The sequence below is a fragment of the Gymnoscopelus braueri genome (genome assembly GCF_963280865.1).
Source record: "Gymnoscopelus braueri genome assembly, chromosome: 16".
Lineage (NCBI taxonomy): Eukaryota > Metazoa > Chordata > Actinopteri > Myctophiformes > Myctophidae > Gymnoscopelus > Gymnoscopelus braueri.
This window is the reverse complement of record NC_137616.1, coordinates 44,977,697-44,996,785: the sequence shown is the minus strand read 5'-3', so window position 1 is coordinate 44,996,785 and position 19,089 is coordinate 44,977,697. Positions and strand designations below refer to the sequence as shown.

Genomic DNA, 19,089 nt, shown 5'->3' with positions numbered 1-19,089 from the left:
GTCTTACACTTGGCCACATTGGGCACAACTACCGCACCTGTATAGTTCCCATCAAGGAATGTCATCTAAAAAGGTGCTTTTCTTCTGTTCAGGCGTGTTTGATCCAACTGGTCCCTCAGAATAGGGGGGGGGGGTTTAAAGACCACAGCTGGGGCTTCTTTAAAGGGACTACACCATGAATTTTAACGTTTCCTTCTTTTTTGTGTGTTTTTGGTCTCCCCTACCTCTCTTCTATCCCCAAAAAATACCCCAGTTTGAGCACTCAGGCTTTCACAGCATATCTGGGGTTTTATGTAAATTGGTCTCAAAACAGGCCAAACTGATTTAGCCCCGAAAGTGACGTCACTAGCGGTACAATCCCTCCTGTTTTTCAGTTCCAACTTAGAAAAAAATAATATATATCTTTTTTTTCTTTTTACTTTTTCCACTCAGAACCAGGAGATAACATGCATACAAACTGGCTCAATAGCGCCACGTGCAAATCAGGACAATGTGGTATTGGAGGTGTAAGTGCTTTATAAGCCAGAGAGAAGTTAGTTGGCTTGATTTAAGCTCAAACCTTTTGAAAAACGTTTGAGGGACATAAACAATATTAAATATTAAATATTAGTTTTAAATTCATGGTGTAGATCCTTTAAAAACAGTGTTGAGTCTTGGGTCTGATTGAATTCTATATATGCCAGCGTTTCGAAATTATTTTTTTGAATTCAAACCCCATGGGTGAGTACCTGATGACACAGAAGGGAGAGTTTGCCTTTTGAGGTCTAATTTTAGGTATGAGAGGCATTCCTCTTGCGTCACATGGCTTTAAAACGATCAGCAGCGACATCAACCCATTCCTGCTTATACCCTCTTTCTACAAATCTATCGGTCAGATCAGTTGCCTGTGTGTTATAACACGTGTCAGTGCCCTCTGAAACTGACTGATGGATGGGCAGACTTCGAATCAGGGGTGTGTGGGGTGAAAACTATCCCCTCGTAACAGAGTATAAACAAAGTACTTTTGTTACTGTGCACCAGTGGTTCCCAAACTTTTTTAGCTCAAGAACCAAAATAGAATGTTTGCTCAGGACCCAAAGTAGTGAAAATAGCAGATCTACAAGCTCACAACACGTTGCGAGCTTGCAGATCTGCTATTTTCACTAGTTCTTAAACATGTGTTCTCTAATTTAGGGAATTTCTTAGATTATTAAAAATTTTATTCATGAAAGTCTTTTTGAAAAAATAAATTTGTTTTCAACTCATGAAAATGAGTGAATGACAAAATCTAGGAAACAAGAATAATATGAAAGAATATTCACAAACACAAATCATTTGTGGGCATCGGGACCCATTGCCCCACCGTTTGGGACACAGCGCTGTACACCCCACTGTGTGTCCCTTACCTTCTTGGGTCCCAGTTCGATGTCAGTGATCCTGGACGGGTCCACCATGGGCTTGGGTCTCCTCAGGGTGTCTATGATGCTCTGCCACTGGGAGGGCAGGCCCACGTAGCAGCCCCGCAGCGGGTCGAAGGACGTGTGCACGCGGTGCTCAAAGTCCCGCGGCGTCGAGATGTCCGGCCGCCGCCGCTGCTGCTGCTGCCTCTTCTTCCGGCGGAACATCCTGAGCCCGGTGGAGAAGAAGACTCTGCTCTGACGGAGACAACACGCACCGTCAGCACAACCCAGCCCGGGCCTCCAGCACGCCATGGTGGACTCACACACACACACACGGAAAATACTCTCACATGCTAGATGCAGTTCCGCAACAACACACACACACACACACAAACACGTACATGCGAACACTTACGCCCGCACACACACACACACACACACACACACACACACACACACACACACACACGTACGTACAGGTAGCTCACGTTTTGCTCATACACTTACGCACACGATAGCACACGCACAGAAACACACCGGCCACAGTCACTCCCGCCACCACTAAACATATGGTGAACCACGTGTCATTCATGTCGTTCATGTCCAGCTAAGGTCTGGTTAAAGTCTAGTAATGTCTGGTTAAGGTCTGGTTAATGTCTAGTTATGTCTAGTTAAGGTCTATATAGTTAAAGTCTGTAGTTCAGGTGTAAGTTCAGAGAGCTCTGCACAGTAAGTGCACAGTATATGTGCGTCTCTTGACTCCTCAGTAAAGTCTCTCTGGTCCCGCCTCCTCTGATCAAATAAAAACAAACCTAACCAGCTCTCTACATGAATGACACTCCTCTCCTACTCTCCTCTCTCCTTCCCCTCTCAGTCGCCTGCCTTGCCTCACCTTACTCTCCTCTCCTCTAAATTTTCTCCCCATTATTTCACATTGCCCCCCCCGCCCCCATTGTACCCCCAAGTACCTGGGGGTACATGGGGCCCATGGTGTCGTAGGGGGCTCTGTCATACCACTCCAACAGAGGTCTGTTACAGTGGGATCCTATGGTTTAAAAAAAAACTCCATAAAAACAGAGGGACTCGGGGTCAGCAGGTGTATGGGGAAACGAAGGCCTGTCCCTCGGATAAGATTAGCGGAGCGGCCCCTCAGTGGTCTGGAGGGTCTGTTAAGAGTGGGATTCTATGGGGAGACACGGAGACCCCCAGGTACGCCCCAAATACCATGATAACTGTGGGGGCACCTGAGGTAGGAAGCTATTGACAAGAGTCAATAGCAACAACAGAATACGCTGTTTGGCACTGGCAGAGAGATGAATCAAATTGTTCATGGGCGCAATCCCACAAATGTTCCTTACAGTGACTGACATCATAGCACTGACGTCCTAGTAGCAGCATCTGTGACAAATCTGATCCAGCAACCAGACGTCCAGATGGGATTTATGCTCCTGATGGCGGCTGGATTTGCAAAACAGCGACCGCTGGAGTCACTGACTTAAGTAGGTCACCAATTTCGAGGTAGCTAGCTTTGTGTGTGCGTGTGTGTGCGTGTGTGTGTGTGTGTGTGTGTGTGTGTGTGTGTGTGTGTGTGTGTGTGTGTGTGTGTGTGTGTACACACGTGGCAGTCAGGTGACGGTATGTACATAAGGAAGCAATCTATTTAAGCTGGCCTGAGGCTGGCCTGATGGTATGTAGTCATGCTACTGCTCAACTAACCCATTAAGACCTGAAGCTGATTCTAGAAATGTCTTCTAAATCCCAACGGTATTCTGAAAAACGTATGTTTCTATATCAGTGGTTCTCAAACGTTTTCATGTCAAGGACCCTCAAAATGATATGTATTTGACCGCGGACCCCGATCACAAAATATGTTGTTCCAGGGACCCCCAGAAGCAAATATTTGAGTTAAAATGCTTTTCAATGCGTTCCTGAATGTGGCAGCATATAGATCTGAAAATGGTGGCCCATGGGCCCAGTGGCCCACCCATCTGAACACTTAACAATCTTAAGAATAGCCCAATCCGAAGGACTCTTTGCTCTGAAGTAGGTGAAGAAGGCTTATACACTCGACACCACAGCACATCTACCAGGAAAAAAAGACTACTGTACACAAATAGCGGACATTGATAACACAGTTTTAAACTAGCAGACGTGCAGCTTGACAGCGTGCCGCGGGTTCGAGTCCCGATCCCGACTGCCTTCGTTGCACGTCGCTCCCCATCGCTCTCTCCCCATTTCCCGTCAGCCTACTGTCCTATCAATAAAGGGCATATAAAGGGGTCTTCAACGTTTTCCCCAGGCCAAGGGACCCCTTAGTTCAGAAAGAGACAAAGCAGGGACCCCCATTACATATCCTATCCCATTATTACAATTGCCTAATGGTTGGTAAAGGGCCTCTCTGTGTGGAGTTAGCATGTTCTCCCCGTGTCCCCTATAGGTAGGTACCCTAACAAAAACAGAGTAATCCTGGTCTCTATACTGCCTCCCCCTGGTCAGCTGGGGCGCCTGATGGAGGGGAAGCGAACTGGTTGGAATAGCGTGTTCCTTCCATGCGCTACGTCCTACCGGGGAAACTCCCCCCTGTCAGGTGACAAGAAGCGGCTTGCTAGCTCCTCATGCATTGAAGGAGGCATGAGCTCGGCTCTAGGCTCTCCCTAGGCTGGCAGAGGGAGTGTAGCGCCCAGGATTACTTAGACAATTGGCACTGGGTGAAAAAAAATGGGTTACAAAATCGTGGGATAAAAATGTAAATAGGGTGGATGGTGGACGTCACAAACGTAACATGCAGACCTGCGAGGCGCACCGTTGCTCCGATCCACACTAAACTTGGCAGAAACACCGGTCAGGGTTCCGCCATCAGAATAGCCACACCAAGGTCCACGTGTGGCCCCCAGGGGACCCCGGGGGCCCACAGGCACACTGTTGCTCCAAACTGCACCAAACTTTGCACAGACTGTTCAGGGGTCTGCCATGACAATAGTCACACCACATGGGGGCGCCCTGGAGGCCACAGACACGCTGTCGCTCCAATCCACACCAAATGTGCCTCAAACACTGTTCAGGGGTTGGCCATGAGGATAGTCACACCTGTGGCCCTGTCAGAGACCTCATAACCTAAACGGCACACATATGAGGCGTTACAGCAGTGTTACAGCAGTGTTTAACATTTCAAATGGCCATAACTCTGTGACCATTGCTCTGATCAGCGCAATATACACACACACACACTTCCAGGATGTATGTGTCGTATCTCAGTGTGTTTGTTCTGTTGTACAAACTGTATCTGGACTTTAACAGTGTGTCTGTGTCATATGGAGCTTTTAGTGTGTGTGTATGTGTGTGTGTGTGTGTGTGTCTCTCTCTCTCTCTCTCTCTCTCTCTCTCTCTCTCTCTCTCATGGACCTTTTAGTATCATGTCTGTGTGTGTCTCTTATGGAGCATTTAGTATCGTGTGTGTGTGTGTGTGTGTGTGTGTGTGTGTGTGTGTGTGTGTGTGTGTGTGTGTGTGTGTGTGTGTGTGTGTGTGTGTGTGTGTGTGTGTGTGTGTGTGTGTGTGTGTGTGTGTGTCTCTCTCTCTCTCTCTTATGGAGCATTTAGTATCATGTCTGTGTGTGTGTGTGTCTTATGGACCTTTTAGTATCATGACACAATCATTTATTATCATTACATAACTGTAGATGATGTAATTATTATGTCATGTACATTAGTTTGTCTGTGTGTGTGTGTGTGTGTGTGTGTGTGTGTGTGTGTGTGTGTGTGTGTGTGTGTGTGTGTGTGTGTGTGTGTGTAATATACATACCAGTCTGGCTCCAAGTGCTGGGTGGGCGTTCTTGCAAAAAACAAAAAGCGGAAGAGCCAATCGGTGTCTGTCAATGACAGGGCCCCGAGTGCAGACGCCGATTGGCTCTTCCACTTTTTGACTTCTGCAAAACGCCCACCCACCGCTCGGGGTCAGACCCAAAGGGGGCGCCACAAGTGTCCAAATGGCTGCACCCCATGACTGACACATCCCCTGGTTAGGCAACCCGGCCTGGCAGAGATCTGCGCTCCGAGGAGCACACTTTTCTAACTTTGCATAATTATGCACGATTACATAATAACTGAAGCAAAGACATAAAGAGTCACGTTTTGACAGAGATGGAAGCACGGAGTGGTTCCCAACCTTTTACCGGTGGAGCCCCTCCCTCTTACATCTGACAAAAACTGAGACCCCTCCACATGTACACACACACACACACACACGCACACACACACCTGTACAACGGATAGTGAAAACAGCCAATCTACATGCTCTAATTACAATTTATAAGTGTGAATAAAGTCAGATTTAAATGACTCAGTCTGGGAAGTTCGACATGCTCATATAATCATAATCAGCACACCTTAAAGTGTTTTATTATTATGTGACAACTGATTAATATGATCACGGTGATTAAGATGATCGGCGACAATGTCACCTTCATTGAACGACTTACGGAATATCTTTCATGTCAATTTGATTTCTTACATACAAAGAGCACACCATTCAAAGTGATATGGGCCGAAAGAATAGAACGTGCGGTCGCGTCCATTGAGTTCAATGGAGAAAGTGTTATATTCGGTTCCTCAAGCTCTGTCAAGTACAAATCTATGGTGGAAAAAGTACTCACAATTTGTACTTAAGTAAAAGTATCAATACTGCAATATAGAAATACTCTGTTACACGTAAAAGTCTGGAATTCAAAATGTGCTTGAGTAAAAGTACAAAAGTATTGGTATACCAAAATGTAATATAATTACAGTGGAGTAATTATAATTGTAGTGGAGTAAAAGCACAATATTTGCCTCTGAGATGTAGTGGAGTAGAAGTAAAAGCATTGGAAATTGGAAATACTCAAGTAAAGTACAAATGCCTCCAAATTTTACTTAAGTACAGTGCTACATGTACCTAGTTACTTTACACCACTGCATCTGACAGACTGCATAGTTCTCTCTCACCTGTCAGGTGTGTTATGTCTCCCCACCGTTGTCTCTCTCCCTCTCTCTCTCGGTCTCTCTAATCCCACATGATCATGTATTCTTCAGTGTGATCTCGTTTCCCAGGCGTCATAGTGTCTGTCTGTGAGTGTCTCCCTTCGTCTTGGTGTGGACAGACAGACAGACATCCAGACCTCCATACATGTCTAACTCCTTCTCATACTCTACATCCTCATTCTACCCTGTTTGATTTACCAGACTCAAACAGGATCTGTCTCCTCCCCTCCTCTCCTCTCCTCCCCTCTCTCTCCCCCTTCCTTTCCTCTCAATCCTCTCCTCCAGTGGTGTAAAGTAACTAAGTACATTTACTCAAGTACTGTACTTAAGTACAATTTTGAGGTACTTTTACTTTACTGGAGTATTTCCAATTGTCTATACTTTTATTTCTACTCCACTACATCTCAGAGGTAAATATTGTACTTTTACTCCACTACACTTATTTGAAAACTTTAGTTACTAGTAACTTTGCAGATATAAATTATGACATTATAAAACATACATTAACCACTTCAGCCCTATTTTAAACCTGGGCTATTTGAAAATAGTAGATCTACTATTTTCAAACATTTGAATACTTTTACTTTTGGTACTTTAAGTACATTTGGATACCTAATACTTATGTACTTTTACTCAAGTCAATTTTTAATTCTAGACTTTTACTTGTAACCGAGTACTTCTACATTGCAGTATTGATACTTTTTCTTGAGTAAAACATTTGAGTACTTTTTCCACCACTGCTTTCCTCTCCTCTCAATCCTCTCCTGTTTGTCTTTAAGGAGAGGTGATGTTTGTTTAATTTGTTCCGTTTAAGCAATCAAGCCATATTTTATAGTTCATCATTTTTATGGTGTCAAACAGCGAGAATAGCCGATCTACAAGCTCATAACATATTGCATCACAACGCGCTGTGTGCTTGTAGATCTGCTATTTTCACTATTTGGAATAGGGTTAAAGTGGTTAATTAATAACGTACTTTTTCCCTTCCTAGAAATGTAGTGGAGTCAAAAGTACAATATTTGCCTTTGAGACGTATTGGAGTGAAAAAATAATAATACTCAAGTAATGTACAGATATTTAAAAATAAATTCCTTAAAGGACGACTTCACCCATTTTCAACCTATCTTCATATAATTGGTCCTCACTAATGCTCATGATAATATGGTATCATTGCCGTCTACTTGGTCTGTGTCTCACAGAGGAGGGCTGTGGACAGTTCAGAACCCCGTCTACCAGTGACATCATCGATGGGGAGTCCAAACTAATCGAAATTGCAGGCTTTCTATTCCTGGATATGTAGCATGCTATAATGGAAGCCATTGTTCTCGCATAAAAAAAATAAGAAGAAAAAAACGTCTTTAAAATTACCATACCAGCCATACCGATGATGTCACTGGTAGGCGAGTTTCGGAACTGTCCACAGCCCTTATCAGTGGTGGAAAGTAACTAAGTACATTTACTTAAGTACTGTACTTAAGTAAAATGTTGAGGTATTTGTACTTTACTTGAGTATTTCCAATTTCCAATACTTTTACTTCTCAGAGGCAAATATTGTACTTTTACTCCACTACAATTATTTGAAATCTTTAGTTACTAGTTACTTTGCAGATAAGATTATGATATAAGCATACATTAACAACTTTAGCCCTACTTTATACATAGGCTATTTGAAAATAGCATATCTACAAGCTCACAGCGCGTCACAATGCGACGCGCTGTGAGCTTGTAGATCTGCTATTTTCAAACAGTTTTTGTACTTTAAGTACAATTTGTACAACTTTGTACTTTTACTCAAGTAAATTTTTAATTCTGGACTTTTACTTGTAACAGAGTATTTCATATATATATATATTTCAAACATTGTACCATATTATAATGAGCACTAGTGAGGACCAGTTATATGAAGATAGGTTGAAAATGGGTGAAGTGGTCCTTTAAACACAGTACTCAAGTAGATGCACTTGGTTTACTGTCCACCACTATTCAGAGGAAAGGAGAGCAGTCTCTCCTCTGCTCTGAGCATCAGACTCAAAGACCTGATTAGAGGAGAATAGACCATCAGCATCAATTAAGACTAATTGAGTCCAATTAGCTGCTATAAATGATGTGATGTCACAGAGAGGAACTATTACAGCCCTGTCATCGAGAGAGAGAGGGTGGGGAGAGAGAGAGAGAGAGAGAGGAGGAGAGGGAGAGAGGGAGAGAGGGAGAGAGGGAGAGAGAGAGAGAGAGGAAGAGGGGGAGAGGGGGAGAGAGGAGAGAGAGGAGAGAAAGCGAGAGAGATTTGTGGCCATTTGTTCCCAAAGGTTTTATACCGTGCAATTTTGGAACCCATTTAGTAAAACAGAAAAGAAAAGAAAAAGCAGAATCTGTCTTGAGAGATTATACCAAGTGAATGCAAAACGTTGAGATATTGCTACCATTTGTTTCAAAAGTTTTTCCCAAGCTAACCTTTCCTGTGTGTATTATGCAACTATTTCTGACAGCAAATGCACTATTCTAATGGTGCGTTCACACGGGCAGATTAAAAGATACAAAAATACAAAGATACACAGCATCTTTGTCGCTGTGTTGCTTTGTATCTGTGTTGCTCAATGCGGTCGCTGACGTCATCAAACGTGCAGACGTCGGAGCTACAGTTGTAGCTTTGTATCTTTGTATCTGGAAGTTGAATCCAGCTCAACTTGAATTTGTGGCTTTGTATCTTTGTCGCTAGAGCTACGCATTGTGAGCTTGTAGATCTGCTATTTTCAAGATATTTATTTGAAAACTTGAAATGGGATATTCTGCATAATGAGTACAGTACTTTTGGTACTTTGAGTACATTTTGATGCCAATACTTTTGTACTTTTACACCCAGTACATTTTGAATTCTGGACTTTTTACACCACTGTGTAAATGTATGTTTTCTCATGTCAATAAAGAACGACACACACACACACACACACACACACACAGAGAGAGCGAGAGAGAGAGAGACAGAGAGACAGAGAGAGAGAGACGCAGCAGCATGTGTGAGTTGTTTTGACAGGTTGACATCCAATGGAACACAGCCATACAGGCTGTCAATCATGATGTATTCCTGCACTATCTGCACCGTCCTGATCTCAATCTCTTCTATTTTTTGCATTTTAAAGTTATTTGTGTTTATATGTATATACTGTATGTTCCAACAGCAAAAGCAAACAAATATAAATAAACTGGGTTGTATTTTATTTGCATTACTTAAGTTAGTTTTAGCCGACCTACAAGCTCACAACGTGTCGCGGTAAACAGCTCTGTTTGGAAATTTCCCTTATCGTTTCCTTGCTAAACTAATGGCCTGTAATTTTTTTTAACTTTTTCAGGAAAAATTCAAAACTGATCCAAAACAAAACTATGATATTTCTTAATCATTTCACCCAAAATGTTTATAACAAATTATGACTATTTAAATAGAAATAACACTGTCTGTCAGTTATGTAACATAAGAGATTTAAATGTTTAAATAAGTAAATAAATCTGACTAAAGGCCAAAAAAATTATTTAAAAATGGCCTAAATCAGTAAATAATTTGGCCTAAGTCACAAAACCATGTGACTTCGGCCAAAAAAAAGGCCTATTTTGGCCTAAGTCACACTAGGGAGTTAGGCCATTATACTAAAAGGGGAGGGAACATCATGATCCTTTTCAATTAGGAGATGGGCGATTTTACCAGAGGTAGACAGTGTCATGAGGAGCTGACTTAGGCAAACATATCATTTTCCTCATAAAATGACTTAGGCCATTAGTTTAGCAAGGTGACGTTATTCTAGTTTAGGGCTACAATAGTTACAGTATTTGTGCATACATTTCCTAGCTTTTGGTTTGTTTTAATTCAAAGTATATTAAAGTATAGTAGTAGAATATGAGAAATACACGTTGTGAGGGTGCGACGGTTGTCCTGGTCAAGAAGAATGGTTGTTTTAGGGCTGAAAAAACATCTTTAGAGATAGGCTTACAATGAGAAAAAGATTCAGGTTGGGGTGTTAGTGTTAGGATTAGACATTTAAGATGTTTGGTTTAGGGATTAGAGATAAAGAGTCATGCCTGATTTACACTTAGTTGCGCGCTGGTGTCACGCACCGACAAATAGCCGATGCACAAGCACACAGCGCGTCACAGCACAGCGCGTTGTGGGATTGTAGATCGGCTATTTTTCGGGGGGGAAATTGCACAAAAAAAAAAAAGGCATTAAACAAATTGCCGTCGAAATTAAATGTCGATGGCCTCACAAGTATAGTAATACAAACCTGTGTGTGTGTGTGTGTGTGTGTGTGTGTGTGTGTGTGTGTGTGTGTGTGTGTGTGTGTGTCAGGTGACTAACATACCTGGAATCAGTAGCAGTTATACATGACCAGACAGCTACCACTGGCACACTGCTGCACCCTACTACTACTGCTACTAATATTACTACTACACATTTAGGCCTGTCACCATTACACATTGAAGTTTTCATTGGTTTAATTGTGTTTTTTGGCATTGAACATGGGAACAGAATACAACATTTTAATTTGTTTAATTTGTGTTGGGCGGGAGGAGTAGGACGAGGGCTCTATGTCTTCCCGGTGGGGGCTCCTCGCTGGCAGGTGAGTCAGTAGGATATAAGAGCAGTGACAACGCAGAAATGCATGTCAATCGGCATAACGACTAAATTGGGGGGGAAAAATGGACTCGAGAAGGTCTAACTAGCTGGACTGGACATGGAATGAATGTGCTTGGCTTAGAGATCCTTATATGGTCATGGACCGACTCATTGGAGACTGAACGGACTCAGACAGGTCAGAGGTCATACAGTATATACACAGTGGTGTAAAGTTAACCAAGTACATTTACTTAAGTACTGTACTTAAGTACACTTTTGAGGTATGTGTACTTTTACTTGAGTATTTCCAATTTCCAATACTTTTACTTCTACTCCACTACATCTCAGAGGCAAATATTGTACTTTTACTCCGCTGCAATTATTTGAAAACTTAGTTACTAGTTACTTTGAAGATATGAATTATGATATTGTGAAACGTACATTAACTAATTTAGCCCCATTTTATACCTATCTACAAGCTCACAACGCGTCGCATCGCGAGCTTGTAGATCTGTTATTTTCAAACATGTTAGTACTTTTACTCAAGTAAATTATGAATTCTGGACTTTTACTTGTAACAGAGTATTTCTATATTGTAGTATTGGTACTTTTAATTAAGTAAAGAATTTTTGCACTTTTCCCACCACTGTATATTCACCATATTTAGGCGTAGATGTTGAGGATCTCCATAATAGGGAAAGGATGGGCTCGCCATGAGACATACTGTATTAGGGCAGTGGTTCTCAAACTTTTTCATGTCAAGGACCCCCAAAATGATATGCATTTAGCCGCAGACCCCCATCTAAAAATATTTTGTTCCAGGGACCCCTGGAAGCAAAGATTTGAGTTACAAATATTGGGTTTAAAATATATATTCAAAGATTTGCACAGATTTATAGCCAACGTATAAAATATGGATAAAGGGGTTGAAACGATTGAGACGCCATATTAACACATTTTGCTGGGGACCCCCTGGTACCCCCCCAAGGACCCCTGGGGGTCCCCGGACACCACTTTGAGAACCAATGTATCAACAGAGATCAACAGTCCTCTGCTTCCTTGATTGGCCAAACTTTGCGTGACATCTGTGCCACTGAACCAATATAAGTGATGACGAGCACACTAGGACTCCATTGTGTCTTAGAGCAAGGCTTTACAAATCCGGTTCCACTGTAGAGAGTGAGAAATGTTCTGCTGGACGGTACATCTGATTGGAAACCCATATATATATGGTTATGCTGCTGTTGCAGTGGAGCACAAGCTGTACTGCTTTGCAGGGTCCTATGGGTACAAGATGGATGTCCTCGTTTTCAACACAGTGTCTTTACTCTGGAGTGAGTTGACCCCGGAAGAGACAGCAGGAAGAGAACGTGAGCTCAGCGGCCACACAGCTGTGCTGATAGAAGGTCTCGTCTACATCTGGGGAGGGTGGTGTAAGTTCCTAAGGGAGTACTGCAGCGTGCTTCATGCTTTTGATGTCGACACCCACGGGTGGATCAAACCCAGGGTTTCTGGAGCTGTTCCAGAGGGAAGGAGGAACCACTCAGCCTGCGTCTTGGGGAAGGTCATGTATATCGTTGGAGGATGGAACCCGCTGACTGGATACCATAATGACATCTACAAGTTGGACACCGCCACAGTGGTCTGGTCTTTAATTAACACCAGAGGCACTCCACCGCCTGCTTCATCAGGTCACTCTACGACCATCATCGGGACAAAGGTGTTTGCATTTGGAGGCTACGGGGGCCAGAGGGACCACTACGACAGCATCAGAGTGTTTGACACAGAGACCAGCTGCTGGCTGAGCACGCCTTCTGCTCGGCCTCTTCCAGGCGGAGGACGCCTGGGTCATTCAGCCTTTTGCCTACAATGGAGAGCTGTACATAGTTGGTGGTCTATCTAGCCAGACCCTCAATCATATGTGGAAATTCAGTCCAGAGACCTTCTCCTGGAAGAAGGTTGGGCCCAAGGGGAAAGGAGGACCGGGTCCAATGGATGCTAGGTGCTGGTGCATCGTGGGAGATCGTATTGTCCTCTTTGGAGGATGCAAATACAAATGCTCAGACACTGAAGACCTGCACATCTTAGACTTAAGTCCTAGTCTGAAGACGTTGTGCAAGCTAGCAGTTATTCGGTACAATCTGGAGCAGTCAGAACTCCCACACAACATCAGGTGGGAACTGGCAGCCGTGACTAGCCAACAGCAACAGAAATGAATGCGTCAACGAAAAAAAATATTAAATAAAATTAGCAAGCAAAAAAACGACTTTCCACAGATCACTTGAGCACAATAAGAATGATTCTTGTTTGTTTTGGGCTCTGATCCAGAAAAGGTTTAGCCCCACTGCTGTAGTGCTGTACTACAAGCATCCGTTTTTTTTTTTTTAAATGAAGCCAATAATTAAGTGACAAATTCCCTGCAGTTCTCATTGAATGGCCTAGCTGGTGTCGTCGACACCTGCTAGGTTCTGCTTAATGTTCTGCGGCCAGCAAGGGGGAATATCAACACTGTAGATATTTCCTCACTGCTGGCTGCAGAAGGATTACGCCAATGTTTTTCGGGGACAGGAAGTTCCAAGATGGTGGATTTGAATTTGCCGAAATAGCGGCTTCAAAACGGTTCCGTAGAAACCAATGGGTGACGTCACCGTTCCCTTAGTCCATATTTTTTTACAGTCTTTGGTCGACACTAAGGTCTCAAAATGCAAGTGCAAGTCATGTTCTACTTGCCCGAAGGTCAAGTCCACTTCAAGTGCGTGCGTGTGTGTGTGGTGGGGGTCACCATTACTGGTGGTGGATTGACTTGTCTGATGTCTTAATGGCGCTCAACTGTTCTCATGTGTAGCATGGCCTATCACAGGGTTTCCCCAACAGTGGGTCAGGAGTCCCATTTTTGGGTTGTGGACCCATTATCCCTTATTTGTGGGCGGTGAAACCGCCCCTATAAGTGAGGTTTGGATATTTGTACAACAAATCCTGCGCTGTGATTGGCCAAAAAGTACCCCGCCTAACCCTGCACCGTGATTGGCCAATCACAGTCTATTCAGGACTGTGATTGGCCAGTGTCACATGACACATGTGCTTAGCCCTATATAAGAAACCATAACTAAACCATAAAAAAAAACATAAGTTTGTTTTTTTTAAGTTATGGTTTCTTCCATCATAAAGAGTGTTTCAATAAATGTATTTATTATTTGTACATGATTAGTTGACTCCATTCAGTATTGTGATTAGCTAGCAAGACACCGCCCACTTCACACAGGGCGTGATTTTTTTTCCTTTTCATGCAATACTATACTGCTACTACTTCTACTTCTACTACTACTAATAATAATAATAATCTGGGAACCTCTCGTCAAATAAAAAGGAAAAACAGTGCCCCCAGCGTTTTTCACTTTTGCATTTGACTCTGGGGGGGGAATTAACCATTGTAAGTCGCTTTGGATAAACCGTCTGCTAAATGACTGTAATGTAACCAGACCTATGCTCACTGGAAACCGGGGTTTGGACATGCCCTCAGCCCTCCACTTCCGGTGGTGCACCTATGTTTTCATTCCAACTAGATAACATTTCTTCCACCACGGAACACTATGGGCCGCACAGTGGCAACCAAAAAAAAAAAGGCTGAGGCACACAAACTGATTTAGCTCTGTTCATAAACAATTTACTTAGGAATTATGTTCAATATGAGCGGTTGGCTTAAAAGAGCCATTTTGGCTGTTTTTGTTAGTCGGAGAGAGAGAGGGTCCACGGATCCCTGTGTTTCCATCTGTACCCTCGCGGAATTTTATTTAGATCGCGATGTAACGTTACCGTGCGGCGACAGACGCCGGGGAGATCATTCTCACAGGCAGACAACCACACCAGTTACCAACGGTTGCCGCGATGGAGATATAACTTAACTGACACGGTATTTATAAGAATACTTGTGTGGATTACGGATTTTTTTTTATTAAATCTTGACGTGTGCTATGCACTATTTGTATCAGTCCGGGCCGCGGACCATATGTTTCGCCTCGCAGACATAGAAAGTCCGACCGTGGAGACTAGAGCGGCTTTGATTGGTTAAAGAGCGGCTTGCTTCCGGATCTAAGGCCTGCCCACTTGTAGGCCAATGTGCATACGTTCTGAACGACCGTCCCGACAGATTCAGATTGCGAAGCTCTGAATCTGTTCTTGAGATATTATAATAATAATAAATTAAAAAAATAAGAAAATTAGAAATGTAAAAAAAAACAAAAAAACTTATTGTCTAAAACAATCTCATACATTTTCCCCAAAAATATAAGAAATTCCAATTAAAAACACTTTATAAATAGGTAGTGAAAATAGCCGTCTACAAGCTCACAAGGCGTCACATCGCGACACGTTGTGATGGCCAATGGCCTATCATATATATATTTTTTAATCATTAAAAGCACCTGCTTATTTGTACACAATGCTCCCTAGGTATATGCACCCGACAGGGCCCTTAGATCCTCTGGCGCTGGTCTCCAAACCGTTACTAGACTAGAACTAAAAAGTATGGAGAAGAAGCTTTTAGCTTTTGGAACAGCCTGTCTGGGATTTGCTGGTCTCTGAATCTGTGGACATTTTTTAAAGAAATATTAAGACACATATTGCTTTTACTTAGATTTCTGCATTTCTCTCCCTGCTTTTAATTGTTCCTTTAAATAAAAATATGAATGTATTTGTGTGTATATCGGGTGAAGCACATTGAACAGCACTTGTGGTCTAAATTGTGCTACACATATTGATAGCCTGTGGGGACCACCAGCGCTACTACAGATCCCATAGCCTGTGGGGACCGCCAGCGCCACTACAGATCCCATAGCCTGTGGGGAAACATGCCAATAAACAGCTTAAATGAGGGAAAAGTGAATAATGGGTTAACTATTAACAACTATCAACTTTACTTGAGTACTGTACTTTACTTGAGGATTATAGGATTTTTGAATACTATTCACCTCCACCACACTTAAAAGACAAATATTGTAGGCTATTTAATTCCACTACATTTCTAGGAAGGGGAAAAAGTACATTGTGAATTAGCCCTATTTCTAATATAGTGAAAATAGCCGAGCTAAGCGCGTTGTGAGCTTGAAGATCTGCCATTTTCACTATTATTGGATTTATTTTTTATTTTTAGGAAGGTTTTACAAAGCGATACATTGATATTTAAAAAGAAAATGTACTTTGTAATTGGTACTTCTGGTAAAAAAAAAACATGCACTTTTGAATACCTAACTATTTTTAAAAGCAAGTACCCCAGTACTTTTACTCAAGTACAAGTCTGACAGAGCAACTTTCACTTGTAGTTGAGTAATATTTGACCAGGAATATCTATACTTTGACTCAATTACTGGGTTTGAGTACTGTGCCGCCCACTGTGAGAGACTTTGTGGAGTTGTGTTGATTTAATCCCTGTGTATTACTACCTGACAACTATTCTACAATCTTTGATTGCTACATACAGCCGAGTCTGGAACTACGCCTCCTGAAAGTTGCGAACGCGCATTGTCATCTGGTTGTCATTTCTGTCGTTTCTGAGTATCTTTGAAGAATATTTTTTTTCATTTTCATTGCCGTTATGCAGCAGACTAGAAATGCTTCCACTAATTTGATTTACAGAAGGATTTATATATGCAACTGCAAAGACACAATCTCTCTCTCTCTCTCTCCCCATCCATCCATATACATCCATTCATACATCGAACCATCTATCATCTAATCGTAGGTTACAAGCCAGGACAAGTTTATTTGTAGAGCACGTTTCTACAACAAGGCAATTCAGGGCTGAAATCAACCAATAGTAAGTATGTGCATGTGTGTGTGTGTGTGTGTGTGTGTGTGTGCGCGCGCGCGCGCGCACACGGGTGTGTACAAACAGGTTGCTGTGGTGTCCCACTTATCAGCTGTATGTTTTGTGTAAAAAAGCGCCTGTGTGAATCCCTCCATAGAAATCCCACATATCACTTTACACACACACACACACACACACACACACTCTTACCAGCACTATTTCGTTTCAACCCCATTCAGCTTGTCGAAACTTCTCATGTATTAACTATATTATATAATACTTTTCATGAATTTCAAACACTTAAACCCAGATATACTAGGTCGACCGGAGTCCTCCAGAGCTCTGCGTTAGGCCTTTTTTGCTCAATACATATCTTTGCCAGAACAATAGCCGATGTACAAGCTCACAACGCGTCGGAACGCGGCGCGTTGTGAGCTTGTACATCGGCTGTATTCGCCTGAAGGTTCGCCTGAGAATAGGGATGCTAGGGGTCAAGTGGTTAAAGGTCAAAGGTCATGGCTAGACATACATACAGACAGACTTACGGACAGCCAGAGCCATGTCTCAGACCTTAAAGCATGCATGTAACTTTTTTTGTAGTGATTACACTTGTTATTTTGTCCAATCTTTTATGGTAGCGTATGTTGATATAATACAAACTCACACAACCGGGGTGGTCGAATTTGGTCTCCCTGCTCTTCTATTGAGACATCGAAATCCTGTGCTACACTGCCAATATTAAATTTCTCCCCTGAGCAAGCAGACAGGCTCCATTAGATCAGTGGTAAAAAAAAAAAAAATCAGTGCTTAAGCAGGAGACCAAGGGTTCAACAGGAACGTTACAGAGGTTACATTTAAGTTCTAGTCACTGAAACAATCCACCGAATACAAAAAAAATAAAAATAAAAGTCCAGGAGAAACATTGTCAACTATTTCAAACAGACGGTGTCAATACATTATGTCAATAAACAGAGCAGAAGCATTCCAACTCACCTGGTGTTATACGAGTGTCCAGGTGAACTGGGAAGACACCACCGGTGTTACTGGTATAGGTTTAGCACTGGTTCGGCTCTCTCTCCCTCCTCGCTCTGTCGTTCCACACACACCACATCTCTCTCGCTCTCTTTCCTCTCCTTTCTGTTTCTTTCTTACTTTCTTTGGGCTTCTCTTTCTGTTCTTGAGCAGTTGGAAGTGTCTCTCTCTCTCTCTCTCCTCCCCCGCTCAGCGCATGTCTCACCTTGTCCCACTGAGACAAGCCTCTCCTCTCAATCGCTCTTTCTGTCTGACACCCCCCCCCCCCCCCCCTCTCTCTATTGCCCTCTCTCTCTCTGTGTCAGTTTCTCTCTCTCTCTCTGAGCAGACAGGCTCATGCATGTCTCGTTGGCTGTGTCTTCGGGGCGTAGCTTCACACTGACTCATCTTCAGGACAAAGCTAGACTAGATAACGCACCGATTATAAATCCTGTTCAATCTCAAGGACCCCCCAGTTTGACATGCATCAGACCAGTCCTTTGCAATTAATGACATTTATTTATTTTAATTCAGGGATTAAAATAATTTCACCGTTTACAAAAGGACTGACTGTCCACACAGTTATTTAATCTGATTTTAAGGACTGACTGTCAACACTGTTATTAAATGTGATCTTTAGGACTGACTGTCCACACTGTTATTTAATCTGATCTTTAGGACTGACTGACCACACTGTTATTTAATCTGATCTTTAGAACTGACTGTCCACAGTTATTAAATATGATCTTTAGGACTGAATGACCACACGGTTATTAAATGTGATCTTTAGGACTGACTGTCCAGTTATTAAATATGATCTTTAGGACTGAATGACCACACTGTTATTAAATATGATCTTTAGGACTGACTGTCCACACTGTTATTTAATCTGATCTTTAGGACTGACTGTCCACACTGTTATTTAATCTGATCTTTAGGACTGACTGACCACACTGTTATTTAATCTGATCTTTAGAACTGACTGTCCACACTGTTATTTAATCTGATCTTTAGGACTGACTGACCACACTGTTATTTAATCTGATCTTTAGAACTGACTGTCCACAGTTATTAAATATGATCTTTAGGACTGAATGACCACACTGTTATTAAATATGATCTTTAGAACTGACTGTCCACACTGTTATTTAATCTGATCTTTAGGACTGACTGTCCACACTGTTATTTAATCTGATCTTTAGGACTGACTGACCACACTGTTATTTAATCTGATCTTTAGAACTGACTGTCCACAGTTATTAAATATGATCTTTAGGACT

General features: G+C 42.4%; 1 protein-coding gene across 4 annotated transcripts in view; it reads right to left on the bottom strand.

The window, feature by feature from the left end:
* LOC308103670 (serine/threonine-protein kinase PAK 6-like) overlaps positions 1 to 18,053 on the bottom strand; it is a 43,946-nt gene extending 25,893 nt beyond the window's left edge. Inside the window, exons 1-2 of one of the 4 annotated variants that reach the window (XM_080453783.1) lie at positions 17,792 to 18,053; positions 1,386 to 1,634 (exon numbers count right to left, since the gene is read on the bottom strand). In XM_080453783.1, coding sequence (XP_080309909.1) covers positions 1,386 to 1,604 — 219 coding nt within the window. In that variant the 5' untranslated portion in view covers positions 1,605 to 1,634; positions 17,792 to 18,053. Of the gene's footprint in view, positions 1 to 1,385; positions 1,635 to 6,356; positions 6,535 to 17,791 lie in introns of those variants that run through there. The other 3 variants (XM_080453780.1, XM_080453781.1, XM_080453782.1) reach the window with 3 other exon arrangements.
* Positions 18,054 to 19,089: the final 1,036 nt, after the last annotated feature.